General features: G+C 48.0%; 1 protein-coding gene across 4 annotated transcripts in view; it reads right to left on the minus strand.

Annotated features, from left to right (window-relative positions):
* The window catches only part of VWC2 (von Willebrand factor C domain containing 2), a 148,221-nt gene extending 139,969 nt beyond the window's left edge, over window positions 1–8,252 (minus strand). For 2 of the 4 annotated variants that reach the window (XR_004258498.1, XR_004258499.1), the window contains exon 1: window positions 7,459–8,176. Coding sequence is in view for 2 of the 4 variants with exons in the window: in XM_032244247.1 (XP_032100138.1) it covers window positions 3,629–3,736; window positions 7,459–8,154 (804 nt within the window). In the remaining 2 variants the exon portion in view is untranslated. Of the gene's footprint in view, window positions 1–1,088; window positions 3,737–7,458 lie in introns of those variants that run through there. The other 2 variants (XM_032244247.1, XM_032244246.1) reach the window with 2 other exon arrangements.
* Between the last annotated feature and the right edge of the window lie 8,782 nt (window positions 8,253–17,034).

The following is a 17,034-nucleotide window of genomic DNA, read 5'->3' on the forward strand; positions in this document are numbered from 1 at the left end:
TGTCCTGGCCGCACCCCAGTGCCCGACAGAAATAGAATGCGAAGTACGATCCAGCTGGCAGGATTTCAGCCTTGGAACAGACAGGCAGCAAGAAGGATTTCCAGCTACGTGGTCAGAAAAGTACCATGAAGGATGGTTACAGGGTAGGTAGGCCTGGGTGGGAAACCACATCCTTCACATAAACTCACAGTTGTTACATTTAATACAAACTCTTTTCTTTTCCCTAGAACATCTGGCCCAGGATTCCCCTGTCATTTAAAAACAAGCCATCAACAACAATGGAGTCCGGTAATAATAATAGAGTGGCTTCTCACTGTGTGCCCCCTTGACCCCCGACCCAAGCTCTCACAGTGCCTCACACACCACAGTGCTGCTCCCTGTCTCCTGGAGGGGGCCATTTGCTTCCGTCACATCTCCAGGATCCAGCCCAGGGCCTGGCACACATGTTGTCCAAAATATTTTAAAATAAATATAATAATTTTTCTGTTAGAGCTTATCAGATTCAGAGATACCATCTGAGGAGGTAATGCTTTATGGAAAAACAGCTCTATGGAGTCAGTCCCTAATGATTGGAGGGTCTACAAGAGTCCTCCTACAGACCAAAATCTGGACCAGGTTGTGGCCACCTCCACCTGAGCTGCACGCTCCACAGAACTTGTCTAAATAACCACATCAACTTTATTCAGAGCTTTACAGGTGCAAATTGCTTTCATATACATCTTATTTACTTCTTATAATGGGAGAGAAATGCAAACTACTATCCACTGTTTTTTCCTTTCTTTTTTACTTTTTAGGATGGGGTCCCACACTGTTGTCCAGGTTGGAATGCAGTGGCCCAATCATGATTCACTACAGCCTCAAATTCTTGGGCTGCAGCCATCCTCCTGCCTCAGCCTCTCAAGTAAGGTGAGCACCAACATGTCTGTCCTTTTTTTTTTTTTTTTTCAATTTGTTTTGTTGTAGAGATGGGACCTTGCTATGTTGTCTAGGCTGGTCTTGAACTCCTGGAATTAAGTGATCTTCCCACCTCAGTCTCCCAAAGTGCTGGGATTATAGGCATGAGTCACCACACCAGGCTTCATTATCCATTTTTTTTTTTTTTTTTTTTCCCACTAGAAAAGGAAGCTCTGAATGTTGTCCAGGGAAGCACTGGATAAAACAGAATCCAGCTCACATTGCCGTGTTCAGATGATAAATTCCCAGAAGCTGATTCTCCACCAAAACTGAAGAGGGGAGGACTGGAGAGCATGGGACCTACTTTCCTACCTTCCAATATCAACTGGCTGTATGATTTTGAAGGGGGCACTGACTTTTCACTGCCTGTGAACAAGAGGCTTTTGAAAGTCCTGTATTTACAGGAGCATGGGTGAATTGCACATCTGCCGAGTGGGGGTGTGGTCAGCTGGAAAGCAAATGCCCTCCCAAAGGAGCAGCCCTGCCCAGCTCTGGCAGATGGCTGCCATCTGGGAACCATTTCATTTTTGTAAGAATTAGGCAATCTGGGAATTTATATGAACCTCTCACTTGTCAAATATTGGCACTAGTAAACAAATGCTTTATATGCCGTGAGCCAAACAGGATACCTCCTAGAACAAGATCTTAATCTCGGGACGCCTGTTGCCCCACATAGATCTGGTAATCCCTGGAGTCCCACCTGCCTCTTGGGATCTAATCTTCTTTTCATTGCCCCCTGTACTCATTCCCCTTTGCCCTCAGGGAAATTCTGGGACTACATGCTTTTATTCTCATTATGACACAAGACTTCATACTTTGAAGGACAAGACATTTATGTTGTCCATCAGATGGCTGAGTCAAATGTGATATAAATCCATGTAAACAGATGCTTAACCAAGTGGATCGAGCGTGTATTGGACATACATGTGGGCAAGGTACTCTGAGCCTGTGTAACTTTTCCTTTTTCCAAGTACCCGAAATGTTCTCCACCGCACAAAAAATGCCACTTCATCACCATATGGTCATGAAGACACTATGCACGATTTTCAGAGTCCAGCACAGTAGGATTCAAATCCTGTCTTTACCATTTAGTAGCTCTATGACCTTGATCAAGTAACTTAATTTTTTGTACCTTAGTTTTCTCTCCTTTAAAACAAAGCAAATACCACCAACTCGTTAGTCTGTTGTGTAAATAACTCCAGAAAAGCCAATTTATAAAAAATATTGGCACTAGATAAATATTGATTCCCTTCTGCCCATTGTAAAAGGCCAAATGTTATGGTGCTAATTCCATCATACGTACACATCAGATATTGTGTGGAGCACGCAAATAAGCAGTTTTTAAAGTTGTGTTTCCCCCACCTGAGTTAAGAACACATCTGAAGAGTCCAGATATGTCATATGGACTCCCTCTTTTTTTAAAAAAACTGAGAAGTCTAGAATTTACAAAATCTCACTCAGAAACAAAACAAACTCAGGGACAGCAACAGTACATGCATTAGCCTGACTTTCAGAAAAGAACACAGATTGACTCATTTTACTTAGTGAAGGTATATAATAAAAGCATTGTTTTCAGTTAAGTAGCATTAGCCAAAAGAATATAAATACCATTAGACTGAAAAGTACGAATCATTGTGGGTTTCTCTTTGCTGGCACTTTCTCACAATTGCAATAGAGATCTATTTAGATGGAGGTTTTGATTCCAAATTTCATGTTAGATTTTTTTTTTAATTGATAATAACCTAGAAATATGATTTAGCAGTGGAGTTAATGTCAAGTCAGATATGGAAGCAGTCAGAAAGGATTTAGTTTAACTCAGTGGTCCCAAATCATTTTACCCTTTCCTGTTCTCTCTCTCTCACCAGTTCTCATGCTTTGAAAGACAGTCTAGTAAGCATCATTTATTAATAATTCATCTTCCCTTTTTCTTCAAAGACTTATACAATTGCCAATCAGAGCTCCTGATTGGCTATGATAACCAGTGTTGACACATGGGGCTGATATCAATCTTACCAAAAGCAAAGAAATGTGAAGTTTTAGTTATCCTGTATAGCCCTATTTCAGAGTCTCAAAAATCCTATTAGGTTCTATAAAACATGAAATAAGCTTGCAGACTTCCCTTTCCACCATCACAGTCCTCCAGGGGACCAAGATTCCCATGATGAAAACAACTTGCTGATCAAAATAGAATGATTTTTTTTAATTAACACTTTTCAAATGTGATTTGCTTCTGAACAAATCACATGGTCAAGGAGGTAAAATTTACATCTGCTCAGTGTAGCTCCCCTCCCTACCCTTAGTCACCTTCTAGTTTTCTGTGATACAAGGATCCATTCCCATAAGTAAAAGAACTCCTAAAGTGACGCTCAGAATGGAATGGACACAGAATCAGAATGGTCAATATGAGCCCCTCAGTTAATGTTCAGTGGCACACCCTTCATCACCACTCCCTCTGCGCCTTCTTTATAAGCACTGCTTTCCCATGAGGCAGGCTGATGCATCCTCACACACCCCACTGTTACTACCTCGTTAGGCCTGTTTTAATGAAATCAATTCTGGTCACGCATACTATGTTCTGGGCTAAACTGCGTGCTTCTACCATTCAAATTTTGAAGTTCTTACCCCAGGAGCTCAGAATATGACTGCAGACAGGATCCTTAAAGAGGTAACTAAATTAAAATGAGGTCATTAGAGCAGGCCCCAATCCAATATGAGAAGAGGAGAGGTGGACACAGACAGATGCAGAGGGAATGCCGCAAGAAAACCGGGAGAAGATGGACATCTGCAAGGCAAGGAGAGAAGCCTCAGATGAAATGAGCCCTGCTGACACCTTGATCTTGCACTTCCAGATCACTTGGAAATCTGGAAGTCTGGAAATTTGGACTTGCAGATTTATTCCAAGACAATAAATTACTGTTTAAACTACCCAGTCTCTGGTACTTTGCTATGGCAGCCCTGGCAGACTAATATACTGTAGGAAGCAGAAAACAGTTGAAAATATCATTCATTTACTAAAATAAATAAATAAATATACATATAAGCCAAGAGACAAGCTTCTTTATTCAAAGTTGGATCCCTGCTGGTATAAGTTAAAGAAAAAAAGACAGTTGGTATAATCTGAGAGGCAGTGGAGAAAATTCTACTGTTAACTGTGTTTTTATTTGGATGTACAAATTAAATTACAACCATCCCCGGAGGAATGAACACATTACTCTCATTATTATTAGCAGCTTAATGGTATTTTGTGGAATCAGTGAGATCTTTCACCAGTATCTAGCTGAGATCAAACAGGCTGTAAGGAGTGGAAGTTTGAATGAGGTAAAAGAGTACAGAGGGAAGGGAAAAAACAGGTTTGGAATATGCAGAAAACTGAGTAGAGAAGGCAGCAAGAAAATATGCCCAACGAAAGAGAAGCCTATGAAGACAGGGAGAAAACAGCACTCCTGATGGAGCCAAATACCTTGCACAGGCTCTGGGGCTAACCTGCTCAAAGAGTGTCCAGCCTCCATCAATGACTAGTAACTTTCTCTTTCTCTTACCCCCGCCCCCACCATCTCTCTCTTTTTCTCTGGAAGCAGAGAATAGACTGTTAAAGGACCTATGCATCTTACAGGGACTGAGGCCCAAGTAATCTCACTTTCACTTCTTTCCTTCCTTGCTAAAGTAAACAGTGCTCCAGGCATGACCCGACTATACCACAATCTCCATTTGAATTACATTTTCTTCAGAGAAGTGCAAAGCACTTCAGACAGAAATGCTTTCCTTTTTCATTTGCTATGTACTTTGTGCTATGCAAACTGCAGACTACAATTTATCTCTATGTGAAACCCAGAATACCCAGAGCAGGCATGTTAACAATTTCTGTGCCCTGGTACTCAGCATCACGACAAATCTCCATTACTACAACCGACAAACCCTGTGGACTCACAACTAACCCTACACCATTCTACATTCATCTTTTCAACACTCTCCAAAAAAGCATTCCTTTCTTTTTTGTACATTGATGGAAACAAAAATGGAGACAATAAATGGCTTGCACAAGGCCACAATACATCAGGGGAATGCCTAGAAATGTTCCTGATACTAACTGAAATGGGCAAACATGATGGAACACTATAAAATCTTTATGTAGTTGACATACTATAGGAACAGGCATTTAATTAAAAATATATAACAACTTTGCAACATTCAAGCATGTGTCCATCCCAGCATCTGGTAATTAGTGATGAAAGTTTAGAATGAAATGTCATGTGAAGATGGAGGATGCATCTAATCCTCCAAAAATAGCCTTACTGGTATTTCAATTCTTCCTAAGATTGTAATCTTTCCAATTTCCCTTTTGTCAGTATCATCTCCCATGCACAGAGTTTGAAAACACATTTGACCTATTGACTACCAAACAGGTAGCCACAAGGAATTAAATAAGAGATCCTTCTCCATAGACAAAAGCCGCTTCATGGCTGCTAGCACTTAGCATGAGTTATTAAGACAGAAGTTTGAATTCTTCCCTCTACCTGTGATCTTACATAGATAAATGGACAATGTAAACTATTTGGGCTTTCTAGATCAAAGGGCTACTAATTCCTCAGTTTATCTCTTAGGACAATTCTAACAAATTACTATGGAACTATAAACAATGCAAACAACGAAAGCAATTAATTAAAAACCAACTGCTTATCTTTGACTTTAGAAGAGCCAATGGTGTTGCCAATTCAAAACTTAAGCGAATTGTTCCAGTGGGCCCAGGTCTATGTCTCTGCTCCAGGCCAAAATGGAAGGTCCCTTTTCTGGGCTCTTGTGGCATCCACAGGTTCCTTTACCTGGACACATCTGCCTGTGCACTTTTGTATTGCACGCAAAACATCTGGCAAGATATCTGCCAGACTCACCACCCCCACCCTCCCACCGTAGGCAGGAAGCATTTAGAGGGCAGCGCTTCTAATTTAGTTAATTTTGTATGGCCTGGGCCCGGTTCAAATGAGTTTCTACAGTTCAGATTTTGAAGTTCTCAACTGTCTCTCTCCCAAGGGCCGAAGTCAAATGCGAGTACTTAGGCAATGTATGCCTGGAGCTATATTCTGCTAGGGGAGCCTAGAGAAAGCTGGCCCCTTATCTTACAGATAAGAGGAAAGAAACCCAGACGGGACATGTTTTTTGTTCCAGTCCTGCAGCTGGTTAGTGGTAAAGCCAGAATAGAAAACCATGTGTCCTGACTCTAAATTGCAGTGCCCTTTCCATACTTTGTACACTATATATAGATCTATTCTTCCTGGCTTTGTATTTCTATAACACTTGATAATTCATTGCCACAAGTCATTAACTACATGGCCTTCACATCCTAGGAATTAGCAGATCTCCCAGGCTAATTCCAGGAGGGGTATTCCAGCAGAGTTGCTCCCTACCTGTTTCCCAAGCTTTGCTTTAGGGGCTACACGTTCCACGGCGCCCTCTGCAGGTGGGAAAAGGACAGCTGTGGCCTGGCAAGTCAATGGGCCAAGTCCAGGCAGGCCATAGGTTGAGCCTACCTTCAGGTGTTTGGAATAACTGAACATCTGTGCAGGTCTCTCTCAGGGCCCTAGCTCACGGGCACGGATTTTAACCGGAGCCTGTGCATGCATGCTGGGCAGCACCTCCACCCAAACCAAAGTTTTAGTGGAGTATAAGGGTTAAAAACCTGAGCTATGAAGTAGAACTTCTTAGTGTGACATACGAATCTGCTTCTTAATAGCTGCTCTGCCTTCAAAACATTATTTAAATATTCTATGTCTGTTTCCTCTTCTCCATAAAATGGAGACAATGGATAATAATCCGCCCCCTAGCATGGTATAAGATTTAACTGATGTACATGAAAAACAGCAGGATCCTGACACACAGTAGACACTGGAGAGATGCCTGGTGCTATTAACACTGCCACTACTCATCTAAAGCAAAACAATTTTTAACCATTAACTGCACTTGTTGGTTTCGCCATCCACTATGATTTGACACCCAATAAACAAATATTTTCTTTTTCTTTTACTTTTTAGAACATTTGCATGATACCCTAAACACATAATCTAGGCAAATGGCTTACTTATATGCATAGTCTCCCTTAATTAGCTATCAGCTGAAGAATATATCCCAAATGGCATCGTAAATTACCCTGTGTTTGAAAACAGGTTGAGCATTTCCCTGACAACATTCCCAAATTAGGAGCAGTACATTAATGTTGAAAGTCCCTCCCATACTTGCTGGGACCCTTCCCTTCAGTGCTATGGGTTTCATCCTCATGAAGCCCTTTTAAAGTGAACACCGAAGGAATCCCTAAGGATTGACCACAATGCTCGTGGAAGGATTACCTCTGTCCTGAAAAAGAGAGGTCATGTGAAAGGGGCGTGAACACAGCGCTCTCCACCTCTGAGGACCAGAGAGCACCTCTTCTTCCAAGTGGGGGACCACAGAACCAAAGCTGTTACACCCCTTCCTGGAATGTGCAAAGTCGCCCAGCGGGCGTTCGCCTCTTACCACGAACTCCTCCAAAGTCTGATAAGTCTTGCCCCGGAACTCGCAGTAGTTCTTCCTCTCCTTGCACTGCGGGCAGCACTGGCTCGTGTCGACGTGGATGCAGCGCGGGTGTAGCCTCGGGCACTCGGGCTGAGCGCACAGCGGCCCCTCCTCGGTGCACAGGCACGGGCAGGCCGAGGGGCCCGGCGCGAACTTCTCCCCGATCGCGTATACGAAGCCGCTCTCGTCCACGCAGCCCTTGCCGCGGTAGTCCGGGTATACGTACTCCTCGGGTGGCTCAGGCGTGGGCGCGAGTTCCGGGCCGATCGCGTCCTGGGCGGCTGCGGCCAGGGCTTCCCCCTGCGGGGTGTCCCCACGGGGCCGAGCCTGCAGGTCCCCGGCCTTGGCGCCCCCGCCCTGGGAGACCCAGGCCTGCTTCAGCTTGCTCCACGGCTCCCGGCCGGCGAGCCCACGGCCGCTCTTGCTCTTCCAGTCCCGGCCGCTGCCGCCCTCGTCCCTCGCCGGGCGCCCGAGCTCGTTCACCCTCCCCGGGCCGTCCCGAGAGGCGTGCTCGCGCTTCTCCTGGCCCGGCTGCTCTGGTGCCTGGGCCAGCTTCTCCAGCGGGATGCTCGGACTGCACAGAGCCACCATCAGGCAGCAGGTGACCAGGAGGGAACTGGAGAGCGCGCCAACTGCCATCGCAGTGGAGCTGGGCATCCCCTACCACGTCCCGGCGGGCGGGCGGGCGGGGAGCGCGGCCGAGGGGCGAGTCGCATTCACAGCCCGGGGGCGCGCCGCCGCCAGCCGGGAGCCGCCGTCCCTGCGGAGAGAACAGCAGCACAACTGAGCCCCGCGGCCCGCGCGCGCCCCGGCCCGCAGCGGCCCCCACCCGGGCTCGGGCATCGCTCTAGATTAACGAGCTGGGCGACGGGGGCGGGGGCAGCATGCCCAGCGTCGGTGCACGGCCGGGGTTCTTAGACATCACAAATTGTGGAAGGATACATTGCAAGCGAAATCCAAGAACGACACCGACCGGCGTGTTTTTGATGTAGCCGTGATTAGTGTTGGAGATGGCCAAGGGTGGCTTGCGGGGCTCCGGGAACACAGCGAGCCGCGCCCGCGCCCCCTGCAAAGCCCTGCTGGGAACCACGTAATTCAGACACCCAGGGTGTCCCTCCCTAGGTCCTGGCCACATTTCCCGAAGGTTATTAAATGGAGAATTCCGCAGTGGAGTTAGAGACGGACGAATGTACAGGAAGATAAGAGGGAAACTCTTTCTCATTTGCTCTAGGGGCTTGTGTTGGGAAAAATGGGGGTAGGTCAAACAAAGCTTCTTCTAGGACTCCACGATTCATTTCTAACAACTTCTTAAAAGCCTCCCGTCCAGGGAGCAGACGCCCCTTCCCCGCTCTCTGGGCCCCGCTGCAGGAAAGGACACCCTCGGCCCCTTCCCAGACCGCGGGATCGGGGATTCCCGGGGCTTCGGCTACTCCGCCGGCCCGCCCCTCCGAGCCTCAGGAGCCAGGTCGCCGGCCGCGGCGCTCAGTCTTGTAATGTCCTGGCTGAGGAGCAGAAGCGCCCGGGCAGCACCAAGGTGTGCAGTGCGGGAGGCTGGGGCTTCGGAGCGCAGAGTTGGGGGCGAGACCCTCTCCGTCAGCCTTTCTGGGTTCCAAAGTTTCTGCCGCCCAAAGAGGCCGGGAGAGCCCGAGACGCCGCAGGACGTCGGCAATCCAGCCTCTCTGCCTCACTCCCCAAATGCCCCCACTCTGCGCACTCCGGTGCGTCTGTTCCCTCCCCCCTCAGCCCTCCTCCCAGAGGGCTCCGGAGGTGCCCGGCCCTGCTCACCCCCTGCCGGGTCCCCGCGGACCTCAACACTGCGCGAAGCGCCCGCGTTCACAAACTTGGGCGGGGGACAGGGTTCCTCCGGAGCAGCTGAGCGGCGGAACAGAGCCGGGGCGCGTCCGGTCTCTCAGGGACCCCCAGCATGCACCCCCAGCCCTGAAGACGGGCGCCCAACCTACATACATGAGCGCAGGGCGCGAGCCGGACGCCGGACTCGCCGCGGGCGCCGCGGTAGCAGCGGCGGGGGCAGACCCGGGTTGCCAGCACCCATCCTGGGCCTGCTGGGACCCGCGCGGGGCGGACCGAGGAGAGCCCAGCCCCACCTGCGCGCTCCGCCCGGCGCGCGCACCGGGCTAGGGCGTCTCCAGGGACTCGCTCATCGCACTGCCAGCTGCCCGTGGTCGCGGCCCCAACTCCCGTCAGTGCCCGCGTCGCCCTCAGCCGATCATCCTCCGGCCTCTTCCCCGCTTCTTCGCGACCCAGGACGCCCTGGGGGCCACCCCGGCCCCGCCTCGCTTCTCTCTGCGGACGGGCTCAGGGATTTCTCTAGACCCGGCGGTCGGAATGTCTGGGCAGCCGCGGCGCGTCGGAGGGAAAGGAGAAGCCCGGAGCGCGGCCGGCGTGCGAGTGGCACCGAGGCGGGCATGGGAGCCAGCGCGCCCGCCTCCCGCCTCCCCCTGCAGCAGCCGCCTCCCGCCCGGCTCGCGCTCGGCTCCCTCCTCTGCTGCCCCCGCTCGGGAGGCGCCGCCGCGGCCCGCGCTGCCCCCGGAGAGGCCCTCCCGCTGCACCCACTCCCTTCTCTGCGCCCGACCCACCTAGCAGTCGCCCGCGTGGCCGTGTCCCCAGCCGCAGACCCTGCTCGGCTGCCACTCTCCCGGCGTGTCACTCACTTTGCGCTGGACCTTTCATCTTGGCTTTTTTCTTTAATTTCTTCCTTCCTAATTGGTCCCCTCTGGCTTTCCTCTCTGTGGACAGCTTGGTTCAGCTACTGATTCAAAGGCCGTGTTAGTTTAGCAGACTGTTGAGAATGTTTCGTCTTTGCATTCAGAAACCCAGAGCCATAGACGTCTGCGAGTAAGAAACGTAAAAAATCTCCAGCGCGAACTTTCTGAATGTCTGCCAGTCTCTCTCCACTCCCATCTTTCTCTTCTTGCCTGCTCTCTCTTCTACTACAAATCAAAACGTTTCCCAACTTTGCTAGACTCCTCAACTCTTAAGCAGAGGCCTGATTGTTTTTACTCTTTGATCTTGTGTAAAGGAGAGAAAATTAATAGTACCTATTCAAATTAATCCCTGAAATAAAATTTTCATGGAAATGGCCATCCCCAGGGCAGTGGTTCCCACTCATGGCATTTTAGAATCCTGAAAATGCTCAGATGGTAAACACATAACCTTCCCTGCAAGTTCAGGCGCTTTGCCTGGTGGGAACTGGGGAGGCTGGCTTGGAACAAAGTAGTTCCTCTAACTTTTAAAAATCACCTTGAGTTCATTTCCTTTGTAGGGACATAGATGACTCCGGAAACCATCATTGTCAGCAAACTGACACAGAACAGAAAATCAAACTCTGCATGTTCTCACTCACAGGCCGGTGTTGAACAAAGAGAACACATGGACACAGGGAGGAGGGCATCACACCCTGGGGTCTGTTGGGGAGGCTAGGGGAGGGACAGTGGGGGGAGGGGGGAGTGGGGAGGATGAGGAGAAATGCCAGGTATAGGTGAAGGGGTGTGGAGGCAGCAAACCACTTTGCCATGTGTACCTATGCAACAATCCGGCATAATCTGCACATGTACCCCAGAACCTAAAGTACAATTAAAAAAAATGGACAAAAAAAGCTTATCTGAGGTGCTAGGAAGGCCTCCTTGAAAGTGATACTTCCGCTTCAGCGTCCAGAGGAGCTGGGTGTACAGGCCACCACATAGGGCTAATACATTTTTAATTTTTTTGTAGAGATGGGGGTCATCCTTTGTTGCCCAAGCTGGTTTTGAACTCCTGGCCTCAAATCCTAGCCTCTCAAAGTGTTGGGATTACAGGTGTGAGCCATCATGCCCAGCCCTTTCGTTTCTTGTTACCCTCAGACCACACTCGCTTGTGGCTGCCGCAGCCTGCCCACCCACCTGCCCCTCATTACATGCTCTAATCAGTGACGGCCTCTGTGTCTTTATGATGCCTCTAATCCAAACAGCACAACTTTCTCAGCACCACCAAAATGAAAACATGGCTCAAGGTGTGACCATATATAATGTGCAAAATGAGTCCTCAGTATGATAAAAGCAAGTGCTTTTATAGCATGGTTAGGCTACAGTTTTTGTGGTTTGACTTACTTATTAGCTAATTCTGTTCTTCTCGTTAAATATCCTGTTTGTTTTGTTTTGCCAACAGCACTCTCATGTGGTTACAATGGGGTAGCCCCAAGCACGTGACTAATAAGAACAAAACAGTAGTAGTATGTGTCCAGAATTCTAACTGAAAAAATGATTGGGGGCTCAACTGAGGGAATAATGATGTCTCTTTATTGATCCCACCTCAATCATGAGTCTCTTTGAATCGCAAACTTCTTGTCCCAGTAGAGAACCATGAATATGAGATAGCCAAACTTGCAAGAAGAGGCCAGACAAAACTAAGGACGATTTAAGTGACCACATGGCCAAATGGCTTTGTTCCGTCAGATGTTCTCAGAGATGGTGTTATAGGACCCATTGAATGAGGGAGATAAGCAGTTTCCGAGGAATTGCTGTCCTTTGTGAAGAAGAAAAAATGCCCATGCAGCTTGATGAGCTGAGTAATTTGAGAAAATCTAGGGGACTTTGCAGGCATTGAAGGAATATACAAGTTTTTTTTTTTTTTAATTGCCAGTGCAGTGAATTGTTGTGATTCTTTTCTTCTTTCCTTCCTTTTTTCTTTCTTCCTTCCCTTTGCCCTCTTCCTTCCCTTTCTCCCTGCCTCCTCCATCTCTCTCTCTCCTTTCCTTTTCCTCTTTCTCTCCCTCCTTTCTTTCCTCTTCTTTTTTTTCACACACCCCCACACACCTCCTACTTTTATTTATTCCCTTCCTCCTCTTTCCTTTCTTCCTTTCCACTTATTTTTCTTTCCCTTGCTTTCCTTTCCCTTCTTTTCCTTTCCCCCCCTTTCCCTTCCCTTCTTCTTTCCCTTTCCCTTCCCTCCTCTCCCTGCCCCTCTTCCCGTCCCTCCTATGCCTTTCCTTTCCCTTCTCTTTACCTCCTCTTTCTCTTCTGTTTCCCTTCCCCCTCTCTTTCCCCTTCGCTTTTGCCTTTGCCTTCCTCTTTCCTTTTTTCCAGGCTGCAGAGTGCAAAGCAGCCACAGAAAGATCTCTGGTCAGGGAGTGAGTTGACATGGGTGCCGTCCAAGTTCCACCAGGGGCCAGTTTTGCAACCTTGATCACGTCACTCATTGTTACAGGCTCTTTGTTTTCTCACCTTTAAAAGGAAAAGGAGAGATTCTCTGAATGAAGAGGAAACCCAAAACACTCTAGGAATATAGCACATTTCTGCCTCCATGCCCTGTTTTAACTGAGTTTATTGCTTCCATTTACTTCCTGTGTGCAAGAGTTAAATTCATCTGCTGAGGTAGTCTTATTTAGAAGCCAGTCTAAGAGTCTGAGCTTGGCTGCAGGGCCAATCCTGAGCAGTGCAGAGCAAGTGGGTTCCAGGCAGGAATCTAGGCCAGTCACCTTCCCTGTCCCTTTTGGTGGAATTAATCTTACCTTTATTTTCTACCCAGAGCATGGTTTATGTCTCTTGTACAACCCTTATAACAGTCAACTTTTTCATAGCTCCAGGTAATTTGTACCCACCTCTGAAATGGCAGCTCATTAAGGGGCAGTGGCTATGCTTTAGTCATCCTTCTATGCTTAGAGCTAATAGGGCCAAGTGAGGAGGGAAGGAAGCAGCAATAGAAGGAGAGAAGGAAAGAAGGAGGGAGAGAGTGAGAGGAGAAAGGAAAGGAAAGTGATTCAGAGGGAGGGAGAGAAGAAGAGGAAGGGAGGAAAGAGGGAAGAAAGGAAGCAAGAATGGGAGGAAGTAAAGAAAGAGAATAAGGAAATGAGGGATGGAAGGAGGCAGAGAGGGAATGGAGGGAGGGGGAGAGGGAAAGAAGAAGGATGAAGGAAAGGGAAAACATAGGAAGGAAGGAAAGAATGAATGAAGGAAGAGTAAAAGAGAGAAAAGGGAGGAATGGAGTGAGGGCAGGAGAAAAAGAATTGAGGAAGAGAGGAAGGAAGGGAGAGTAAGAAGAGAGGGAGGAAGGAAAGGGAGGGAGGAAGAGAGAGGGAAGGAAGGAAAAAGAAAGGGAAAAGAAAGAAGGAAGGAAAGAATGATGAAAAAAGAAGGATTGAAGAAAGGGAAGAAGGAAGGAAGGAGGGAAAGGAGGATGGAAGAGGGAGGGAGGGAAGGAAGGAAAACCAAAACTAGGAGAAATTCGCTTATTATTTATACAATGTCATGCAAGTTTACAACCATCTATTCAATTCCTTACAATACTACTAGTTTTAGGGACCATTATTGTTTTCCATTTTGCTTGTGGAAAAACTGAAAGAGATTAGACTTGACTAATGTTACCCAGCTAATAAGGTAAGAGCCTGGTTGACAGCGACACCTGTGACTGCACTCCCAGGTTCCTGTCCCAGCAAACCCCCACTGCTGTCTCTTCCAGGTGGGCATGACTTACTATTCTGGGCTAACTGGCTCTCCCCAGTTTCTCTATCCAGCCAGAACTGCAGGACCTCAAGCACTGGGCTTTACATTCATCATGGCAGAGAAGCAACAGGTCATGTAAGGACCAGGGTGGGCTGCAGGGGTCTTGGGGGCAGTCCTGAGAGGATGCTACATCTTCACTTTCTCAGGCCAGGCCCCCCTTTAACAGGGACTCAGGTTTGCCAACAAATGAGAGAACACATTAACACATGCATGGCTGCGAAAGGATCTCTGGATGGGCATTTTCTCAGACCCAGAAGAGGACCAGTCAAGGATCAGATTCCCCTGGGAGGAAGCACAAAAGAGAAGATGCCCTGGGAGGAAAAGCCCTTCAGGGCGCCCATTTGCAAGTGAAATAGAAGAGAGGTGAGGAGCTTAGGTCTGCTCACAAGCTCATCTGCTGCAACTGCGGTGCCAGCTGTTTGTGATTTGAAAGTGGAAAAGACTGTGTGGAATAAAACATAAACGAAGTTAGGATGACTGTAGACCTGACCGGGAAACCAAGAAGGCCTTTAATGGAACGCAGATTCAGTGAGGGAACAAGCACCTTGCACATTTGCTCTATGGGGTGAGCTGCTTGTGATGCAGAGGCGAGCCAGCTTTACAGGTGGCAGTGGAGAGAACTGGCAGACTGCTGGCGCGCCTCACCTTTGCAGGTGAGGAGACAGTGTGGCTGCCCTGGGGAAGGAGGGCCTCCCGGGGCCTCATGTTCCAGGCACACCAGCCACAGCAGTGCCTGCAGAAAACACAAAGGGCTCCCCACTCCTGCTCACGCACTCACTCCTCCGGCTGACTGCAGATTGCCTGAGCCCACGGAGAAGAGTTTTCCTTCATTTAGTTCACACCTTTGGCAAAGCCATTTAACTTGAATTCTGGGCCTGGGCCAGCAAAGGAAATGCTGTGAAACCTTCATCTTTGAGGGTTAGAGGGAATAAAAGCCACTTCCACCTGAAATCAAGGGTCAGCAGGATTATTATGGTTCAGGCAGAAAGGTGACAATTAATGAGTGGGCGAAGGCCACTTTGGTGCTCAGATGGCTTTTTATGGATGTACACCGAGCAGGCCTGGCTGCTAAGGGAGCCACTAATTAAAGTTCTGCCCTGGAACAGGCTGCCAGTCGGCAGGGCAACAGCTCCATTACTGCTTCCCCTTTTGATACATGTCTGCAGCTGAGAGTTAGTGTTCCCCGGGCCGACCCGCCGCACATGCTGCCTGATTACAACACACCTTGGGGACGCATCCCTTCTGCTATGATGCCAAAAGTCAGCAGCATCTGTTCAGATAATCAAATGGATGACTCACAGATATTCTTCTGAAATCAGTGGCAAAATCTTCCTCCTTGAAAAGAGGTTTCCAGGGATCCATTTTTAGTAGACTATAAAGTCATCCACTGTACTGGCATCAACGACCCCATAGATATGGACCAAAAAAAAGTTTCAGAAACAATTATTATGAAACAAAGGCCTATTGAAGCTTACCACTCTAAGAAGCACAACAAGGTGTTGGCTCAGAGTGGTTGGAATTGCAGATGGCACAGCCCTGTGCAGTAGTGGGACAGGACAATGGTCCATAAAGTACAGGTAAGAATTGCATTTTTAAAGGTCTTTCCTCTTACCTGTGGAGAGTTCCAAAGGAGGAAATCTTTTTCTAGTGCTGCATGCCATGTGGCCCTATTTGGGCAAGATTTTCCTTGGAGTCAATAAAGGGAACCTGAAATTCACTCTGGAGCCCGTCTGAGTTGGGACGTGTTTTCTCCTGACTTCTCTGACCCATCTTCTTCCCAGGAGCCAGGCACTAGACCTGGCTGGGAATGCTCCACAAGAAATGGAGCATTATTTATACCCTGTGGTCCATATAGGGGATGCTTTGCTTGCCTGAGCACAGCAGAAACCAGTGCAGGAAGGGGAGGGTGTTTCCAGGTGGGCTGATAATGAGTAGCTAAGAGAAAAAAACAAACTCTATTTTTAATTTGCTTTCACACCATGACAATCAACACAGAAAACTTCTGTGGCCAAATGTTTGGTGACTACTTCCCCACTCTAAAGCAAGCAATCAATTCTGCAGCCACCAGCAGGGTGTCCTTCAATTCAATTCTGACTCTATCTGGAGATAGCCTCAGATTCCACAGATTAGGAGCTCAGTCCCCAAGACTGCCCCCACTTCTGAGACCAATCTCTAGGCCCTAGTTGTATTACCTGTGCTTCTGACTGACTAGCTATAAATCAGGGATCTCATAAGCCCCCTCGTTGAATTTGATTAATTTGCTAGAGTGGCTCACAGAACTCAGGGAAACACTTACTTTGTTTACCAGTTAATTATAAAGGATATTACAAAGGATACAGATGAAGAGGTGCATAGGGCGAGATATGGGGGAAAAGGCATGGAACTTCCACGCTGTCTCCAGGTGCCCCACCCTCTAGTAACCACTGCACATTCAGCTATCCAGAAGCTCTTCAAACACTATCTTTTTGGTTTTTTTCAGAGGCTTCATCAGGCAGGCGTATGGGTTAAATCTTGACAAACTCGTTAAAATACAAAAAGACATTACTTTGGAGTCACTAAAAATTTTAGCAGATATATGCCAGGAAGCAAAGTCAAAGACCAAATGTATATTTCAAAATATCAGAGGGACACATGCATCTTTGGTGGAGAGTCGGGAAAGTGGGTCTGCTGGGATGACTTATCTCCTTGGCCCCAAGCTGGTTGACCTTTAGAACCTTCCCTGGTATGCCAAGGGGACTTTGAAATTCTCTGGGGCCCCTCAATACTTTCCCAGATATCACCAGCTATATGGGAGGACGGCAGAACCTGAGGATGGGAGGAACAACGGATTCCCTCTGTGAACAGATGGTCAAGAACCTGACTTCTCCCTGACACTACTTGATGCTCTGACACTGGGCCTCATACTTGGGCTGGGATAGTGGGTACGTGCTTCAGAAGAATCCTCAGCTCCTTATCACAAGGAGGTTAGTCCTTATTTCAAATGACTTCTTCATGGGATCTAAACATGAGTACATACAGATATCTACGACTTACAGGTCAA

Source organism: Sapajus apella, unplaced genomic scaffold, assembly GCF_009761245.1.
Source record: "Sapajus apella isolate SASKATOON/1434 unplaced genomic scaffold, GSC_monkey_1.0 scaffold54, whole genome shotgun sequence".
Taxonomy (NCBI): Eukaryota; Metazoa; Chordata; class Mammalia; order Primates; family Cebidae; genus Sapajus; species Sapajus apella.